At 48.9% G+C, this 8,165-nt stretch overlaps 1 protein-coding gene across 1 annotated transcript in view; it reads left to right on the top strand.

Annotated features, from left to right (window-relative positions):
* Positions 1-3,174: 3,174 nt before the first annotated feature.
* unc80 (unc-80 homolog (C. elegans)) overlaps positions 3,175-8,165 on the top strand; it is a gene marked incomplete at both ends in the record, with an annotated part of 45,392 nt that continues 40,401 nt past the window's right edge. Inside the window, 8 exons of the mRNA XM_080520172.1 lie at positions 3,175-3,266; positions 3,689-3,737; positions 3,965-4,121; positions 4,250-4,605; positions 5,063-5,186; positions 5,271-5,335; positions 5,528-5,688; positions 7,881-8,154. Of these exons, the coding sequence (XP_080376298.1) occupies positions 3,175-3,266; positions 3,689-3,737; positions 3,965-4,121; positions 4,250-4,605; positions 5,063-5,186; positions 5,271-5,335; positions 5,528-5,688; positions 7,881-8,154 (1,278 nt within the window). The remainder of the gene's footprint in view (positions 3,267-3,688; positions 3,738-3,964; positions 4,122-4,249; positions 4,606-5,062; positions 5,187-5,270; positions 5,336-5,527; positions 5,689-7,880; positions 8,155-8,165) is intronic.

The following is an 8,165-nucleotide window of genomic DNA, read 5'->3' as shown; positions in this document are numbered from 1 at the left end:
TCTCTTTTCTGGATTCAGGGCTGCAAAAAACATTTCCTTCTGCTCGTCAAACCCTTTCAAAACACGGGATATAATAGAAAGATGGTTAAATGTAGAGTAGCATGTTTATTAAGAACAACCCGAGGTCAGAGAACCTCAAATTAAACGCACAAAGGTCACATTTGTACCTCTTGACCATATGAGTATTAACTGAATTCTACTTTTTGTCTCATCTACTCGCAATTTATGATGCATATTTAATATACAGTGGGGCAAAAAAGTATTTAGTCAGCCACCAATTGTGCAAGTTCTCCCACTTAAAAAGATGAGGGAGGCCTGCAATTTTCTTCATAGGTATACCTCAACTATGAGACAGAATGAGAAAAAAAAATATCCAGAAAATCACATTGTATGATTTTTAAAGAATTTATTTGCAAATTATGGTGGAAAATAAGTATTTGGTCAATCACAAAAGTTCATCTCAATACTTTGTTATATACTCTTTGTTGGCAATGACAGAGCTCAAACGTTTTCTGTAAGTCCTCGAGAGCAGTGATGTTTTGGGGCCGTCACTGGGCAACACGGACTTTCAACTCCCTCCAAAGATTTTCTATGGGGTTGAGATCTGGAGACTGGCGAGGCCACTCCAGGACCTAGAAATGCTTCTTACGAAGCCACTCCTTCGTTGTGTTTGAGATCATTGTCATGCTGAAAGACCCAGCCACGTTTCATCTTCAATGCCCTTGCTGATGGAAGGAGGTTTTCATTCAAAATCTCACGATACATGGCTCCATTCATTCTTTCCTTTACACGGATCAGTCGTCCCGGTCCCTTTGCAGAAAAACAGCTCCAAAGCATGATGTTTCCACCCCCATGCTTTACAGTAGGTATGGTGTTCTTTGATGTTTCCACCCCCATGCTTTACAGTAGGTCTGGTGTTCTTTGATGTTTCCACCCCCATGCTTCACAGTAGGTCTGGTGTTCTTTGATGTTTCCACCCCCATGCTTTACAGTAGGTATGGTGTTCTTTGATGTTTCCACCCCCATGCTTCACAGTAGGTATGGTGTTCTTTGATGTTTCCACCTCCATGCTTTACAGTAGGTATGGTGTTCTTTGATGTTTCCACCCCCATGCTTTACAGTAGGTCTGGTGTTCTTTGATGTTTCCACCCCCATGCTTCACAGTAGGTCTGGTGTTCTTTGATGTTTCCACCCCCATGCTTTACAGTAGGTATGGTGTTCTTTGATGTTTCCACCCCCATGCTTTACAGTAGGTATGGTGTTCTTTGATGTTTCCACCTCCATGCTTTACAGTAGGTATGGTGTTCTTTGATGTTTCCACCCCCATGCTTTACAGTAGGTCTGGTGTTCTTTGATGTTTCCACCCCCATGCTTCACAGTAGGTCTGGTGTTCTTTGATGTTTCCACCCCCATGCTTTACAGTAGGTATGGTGTTCTTTGATGTTTCCACCCCCATGCTTCACAGTAGGTATGGCGTTCTTTGATGTTTCCACCCCCATGCTTCACAGTAGATCTGGTGTTCTTTGGATGCAACTCAGCATTCTTTCTCCTCCAAAACACGACGAGTTGAGTTTTGACCAAAAAGTTCTATTTTGGTTTCATCTGACCATATGACATTCTCCCAATCCTCTTCTGGATCGTCCAAATGCTCGCTAGCAAACTTCAGACGGGTCTGGACATGTCTCGGCGGAAGCAGGGGGACACGTCTGGCACTGCGGGATTGGAGTCCCTGGCGGTGTAGTGTTACTGATGGTACCTTTGTTACTTTGGTCCCAGCTCTCTGCAGGTCATTCACTAGGTCCGTTCTTGTGATCGTTCTGACCCCACGGGGTGAGATCTTGCGTGGAGCCCCAGATCGAGGGAGATTATCAGTGGTCTTGTATGTCTTCCGTTTTCTAATAAGCGCTCCCACAGTTGATTTCGTGACACCAAGCTGCTTGCCTATTGCAGATTCAGTCTTCCCAGCCTGGTGCAGGTCTACAATTTTGTTTCTGGTGTCCTTTGACAGCTCTTTGATCTTGGCCATAGTGGAGTTTGGGGGTGTGGCTGTTTGAGGTTGTGGACAGGTGTCTTTCATACTGATAACGAGTTCAAACAGGTGCCATTGATACAGGTAACGAGTGGAGGACAGAGGAGCCTCGCAAAGAAGGAGCTGCAGGTCGGTGAGAGCCACAAATCTTGCTTGTTTGTATTATTTCCTTGTAAGATTACTTGAGTACTTCTATTCTCTTCTATTGTATACAATCAGGATTGATTTGCTTAAAAAAAAAAAAAAAAAAAAAGCTTTTAATAGATTTGACTGGATTAAATTCATTCATGTTAAAGTCTCTATTCTATACAAGGACAAAGCTGTTTATCTGATAGATTTTTGCTGAGAGGAAAAAAAAGTCAAATATAGGGATTAATTTCGTCTGTTTGAATAGTTTTGACGGGATTAACCCCCCTCAAAAAAAGTTAAAAGATTTTCCTTCTGGTTGTGTCGATTGTTGAAAAACAAAGGTAAGGATTTATTTCCTCTTTACTGGATTAAATCCAAACATGTTCTGAAATCTAAATGTGTTTAAAATGGTATAAATTGGACTAAAATGGATTGTTTTTTAATATATTTCAGTTATACAACCTAGTTGGATGTCCAGCGTTTAAAAAATTGATAGAAAAGAAAGAAAATACGGATTTAGGGTCTAGTTGTTTTGGGGTTTTTTTTGTTGTTGTTTTTTTTTTTTGGGGGGGGGGGGGGTCCGGATTACCTGTTGATGTTTGAATAAAAACAGGATTATCCCAAAACGCGGTTGACTCGATGGATGTGCAGTCTCCAGAGGGGTTTTTTTCTGGGGGGGGGGGCAACAGCTGGCTCGTGCGCGCACTGCGTCTTTAAACCGATAAATTAGCGCGCGCCGATCAGCTGTCGCTGTCCGGTGAGGGAGGTACTGAAAAATCAGAGCGCGTACCCCCACCTCTTCATCCTCTCTCTCTCTCTCTCTCTCTCACACACACACACACACATACGCGCGCGCTCCTTCTCCGACTCTTGCAGCCATTTTACGCAGGATGAAGCCGGTCATGGCGTGAGGAAGAGGAGGGTCGGTGATCTACCTGGGTCGAGCAAGAAGACGAAGAAGAAGAAGGAGAAGCAGCAGCTGCTGCGCGTGACGGCGCTCCGGCCAAAAAAAAAAAATGGTGAAGCGGAAAAGCGTGGACGAGAACGAGCCGGAGTGCGGGAAGGGGATACCGTTCCCCATCCAGACCTTCCTCTGGAGGCAGACCAGGTCAGTGCGGCTGGATAACAGGTGTTTTTTTTTTTTATTTATTTATTTTTTCATTTGATGCCACATAAATGCAAGGATTTGCGCAAAATTTGCGCGGTGTCACACCTGTCCAAATAAAATAAATGCATCACATTTAAACCCGCTCGAGCTGCACAAATGCACCATTTTCTCTCCATTATTGGCACAACTTCTCCAAAAAAACCCCAACTTGTTTTCTCCAAACCGTGACGCACCAGGACGTCTAACCTACATTTGTTTTTTTGTTTTTTAAAATTATCTATTTTTCAGCGCGTCTGCGTCTAAAGTTGAGGAAAGCGGCATCTGTGTTTGCGCTGCACACACTCTCATCATGCTTGTGTTGCGTCACGTGATCTAACCTATTGTTTTTTTGTTTTTTTTTTAATCTATTTATTTATTTTCAGCGCGTTCCTGCGTCCAAAGTTGGGGAAGCAGTATGAGGCGTCTTGTGTGGTAAGCCTCGTCTGTAATGTGGGGGGGGTGTTAATCTGCTCATACCTTTAATGCACCTGCTTGAACATTAACTCAATTGTTTTTAAAACCTCATTGTATGGAACTCATATTCATAATGACGCCTCTCCAGATCTGAACAGAGCCGCCACTGTCGCTGCCTTGCTCAGAAACGGAGGCTGATGTCTCTCTCTCTCTTTCTCTCTCGCTCTCTCTGGCCCCGTCCCCAGTCCTTTGAGCGAGTCCTGGTGGAGAACAAGCTCCACGGCCTGTCGCCGGCCCTGTCGGAGGCCATCCAGAGCATCTCGCGCTGGGAGCTGGTCCAGGCGGCGCTGCCTCACGTCCTCCACTGCACGTCCATCCTGCTGTCCAACAGGAACAAGCTGGGTGAGGGACGCGCTGAAAACAAACGATAAAAAACAAAACGCGAGGGGGGGCAGTGGGGAAAGGGAAATAAAAACGCCTCGCGAACCAGCCGTGACATCGCTGACCTCTGACCTCCCCCTCCCCAACAGGCCACCAGGACAAGCTGGGCGTGGCGGAGACCAAGCTGCTGCACACGCTGCACTGGATGCTGCTGGAGGCGGCGCAGGAGTGCAACCACGAGCCCAGCCTGGGCCACGGCTGGCTGGCGGGCGGTGGCGGCGGCGGCAGCGGCAGCAGCAGCGCCTTCTTGCAGCAGCAGCAGGCCGTCGGGAACCAGGGCTCGTCCCCGGGGGGCTCCAGCTCGGCCCTGGGCGGGTCGGGGCCCCGGCACAGCGGCTCGCTGCCGGAGGACGACGAGCACGCCCGCGCCAAGCTGTTCCACAAGAGCATGGCCACGGTGGAGCTGTTCGTCTTCCTGTTCGCGCCGCTCATCCACCGCATTAAGGTTGGATGTTCGTCCTCAAAAACACCGTTCAAATTGGGTTTTTTTTTATGTTGAAATTGTCGCCATATTCCGTCGTACATTTTTGAAAATATTCACATGTTCATCATCTGAATGGCATCATTTCATTTTTTTTTTTTTTTTTTTGTAATTATGACCAGATCATTTCTCCGATTTCAACGTGAAGCCAATTTAAAAAAAAAAAAAAAGCTTATAGCTGTCGCTTTTACATCCTCCGGGTGAGATTGGGCTTGGCTGAAAATGTGTTCGCCACCCCTGTGATAGGTGGACGACGACGTTTGAGAGGAAATATGATCCAAATTAAGTCAAAACGAAGCAGGAAATGGTGTTAAAAAACCATCAGAAATGAGTATTGGAAACACAAGTTTGTTTATTTTGGGGTTTAGGTTGTAAAAAGTGGAACAATTTCCTGAAAATATTCCTCTTTTTCCCCGTCCAGGAGTCGGACCTGACCTTCCGCCTGGCCAGCGGTCTGGTCATCTGGCAGCCCATGTGGGAGCACCGTCAGCCGGACATCCCCGCCTTCACCGCCCTCATCAAACCCGTCCGGAACATCGTGACAGGTGAGCAAAAACAAACCCCCCCCCCCCTCCCTCCTCCACTTATGTTCCGCCGTGAAGACGTGTAATCCGTCTCTCCTCCCCCAGCCAAGAGGAACTCCCCCGTCAACAACCAGTGCAGCCCCTGTGGATCTGGAAACCTCGGTCCCACGGTGAGCCGGCTCACATCTTATCCCGCCACCGCTTCCTGTGTCGGCTGGCGGGGGGGGGGGGGGATTTCCGCTCCTCCGGGACGGGATGATGGTGATAATTCACTCGTCGTGATCCCGGGAGCCAACCTGTAACCAGGAAGTGTCTCTCTCTCTCTCTCTCTCTCTTTGTTTATCCGCTGTTTTCTCCATCAGGGCTTCCAGGTGGTCTGCGAGGCCGTCCAATCGGACGCCTCCTCCTCCTCCCCGCTGGCCGGCGAGCAGAGCTGTCGCCGTGGTAACTCTGTGGAGAAAGGCGGGCCCTCCCAGCAGCAGCAGCAGCCGCCGCCGCCGGTCAAAGGTCCCTCCAAGAAGAAGTGAGCAACCTCAGTTGTCCACAAAACGGCAGCCGCGTAATCTGGATTAGGATTTGGAGGCGTTTACAATATTGAAAAGTACCGCGAGGGACCATGACCTCTTGATTTTGAAGTGTAAATCACAAGGTGGAGGAGATGAGTTACAAGTTTGGCATGTGCGAATAAATCCCCGTTTGCTCGTATTTTTTTTAGGAATGAATCGGAAAAAGTATCGTCCTCATCAGCCGCGTTCACATACTTTATTTTTTATAGTATTTGAAGCACTTTTATACGAAAAGTGCTGCGTCGATCAAATTTGGTTTGATGTGATCAATCCTCAGTTACTTTTATTGACGCACTCTTCCTATATTTTACTTTATCCACCCAGTATCGAATAAAAGAATAAAATAAATGAATATTTAAGATTTATTTGCACTTCAAAAATGTATGAATATGGTATCCTTACAATAATGATAATTAAGATTTGTTTCCACATGAAAAATAAATAATGGGAAATAAAATCTATGTAAAGATTTAATAAATAAATAATTTATCCAACAAAATATGAAAAACTGCGTTTTCAAATCTCAGATTTGAACTGATTACAATCCAAAAGTGATATCTTAACCGTGTCATGAGATGACGCTTGAACCATTCCGTCATTGTTATGCTAGTTATGCTGAAGTCATGTGCTAACGCTGTGTCAACGCTGGCGGAGCCTCCGTCCCGGCCCGGCGCCGGATCTGCTCTCGTGGCGCCGGCGAGCCTCATCCGCAAACTCGACGTGACAACCCGAACGAGCCGCTCCAATGCTTCTCCCCCCCCCCCCCCCCCCCATCATCCCTCCTGACAGGGAATCAAAATAAAGCCCCGAGAACGTCCCTCCCCGGAGTTCCATCTGCCGATATCCTCTCACGCCCAAACCGCAAACCCAGAGAATAATCCTTCCCTCTGCACACACCAGGCCGATTAGCTGCTTTCTTTTATGTGCTGCTGATGGGGATTTTTCACGCCGCTGTATGGAAATTGGTTCGGAAAGCTGCAGGAGGAAGGACGGGGAGGGGGGGGCTGGCCGACACGATCGGATCCTAATCTAACGATCCCAGTCTTCACGTTCTCCGCCATGACGTCGTCTCCTCTCACTGATGCAGCTTTACTCACCCCCGTCGCTCGCCGGGGCTGATGCGGAGGCAGTTTCCATGGCGACCGCACTGGGCTGTCGTCACCGGGTGGGGGGGGGGTTTCGCCATGGCAACCTGTCACAAACAGCAGCGCCGAGGCCAGACGCTGTAACGTGATACAGCCTCCCTCGGCTGTCCGCCCTCAAAGTGATTCATGTCGACATCGACCGGCTCTTCTTGCTCCATTTATTCGAGTCGGCCGAGATTAAATGCCCTCCTCCGTCTCCCTCTCTGTACGGTATCAGTACCTTTTCCTCCCCCCCCCCCCCCTCTCCCCTCCGCCGTCTGCAGAGGTGTGCGACGCTCTGCAGCGCACAGCCGCTGACCTTCATTCCCGGCTTATTTATAGTGGACTCACGTAGCCTCAGCCTCCCTGCCGCTCTCTCTCTCGCAAATGATGCTTGGGGGGGGGGGGGGGGGGGGCTTGTTCACCCTCCTCCTCTGATGCATTATTAATGAAGCGGTTGTTGACAGACTAATACAACAGGATTGTTTGTGATCGACTGCAATGCTGGGTTGTCGCCGGAAAACCGACCGAACCGTTGGGTCTCAGCACGCGCATATTTCAGAAATTAGCAGTGGGTAGCGCTCGTTGGCGCGTAGCCTTGACGTACCGTTTGCATACAGAATGTGAATTAGACTTGATGTCATTCAAGCAAGTCCTCATTTTGGTATCGGGTAAGTAGCTGAAGGATGTTTGTCCTTTGAGAAAAGTGGGATCGTTGCATCCCAAAGCTTTGAAAACACCTTGGTTGTAGCTTGAAGGCAGGGTCCTGAGGAGAACTTTGGCTGAGGACGTCCAAGACTCTACAATCTTTATGTCGCCCACCCATCTTTGACACTAATTGATCCAGTTCAGGGTGCGAGAGTCTGGCTAAAAATGGACGAAGGTTATAGGTTGGATACGAGCTCTTAGAACCGTCGTTGGGTTACTTCTAGCTCCTCTTCTGCTGCATCGATGACGTCGCGTCAGACCCCTTGAAAGGTCAAGGTCTTTGCATCATCCACGGTCCAATCTCTCTGTGATTCCAGGACGTCAGCCCCACCCGGCCTGCCGCCGTCCCTGGCCCAGCGAGCCCGCTACGCCACCTACTTCGACGTGGCGGTGCTGCGCTGCCTGCTGCAGCCGCACTGGACGGAGGAGGGCGTGCACTGGGCGCTGATGTACTACCTGCAGCGCCTGAGGCAGATCCTGGAGGAGAGGCCCGAACGAGTGCCGGAGCCCCTCGTCACGCCTCTGCCGCGGCCGCGCAGCAGCTCCATGGTGGCCGCCACCCCCTCGCTGGTCAACACGCACAAGACTCAGGTAAGCGAACG

Source organism: Blennius ocellaris (assembly GCF_963422515.1).
Source record: "Blennius ocellaris genome assembly, chromosome: 24".
Lineage (NCBI taxonomy): Eukaryota > Metazoa > Chordata > Actinopteri > Blenniiformes > Blenniidae > Blennius > Blennius ocellaris.
Note: the sequence above shows the minus strand (reverse complement) of the source record. Positions and strands in the feature narration are given on the sequence as shown.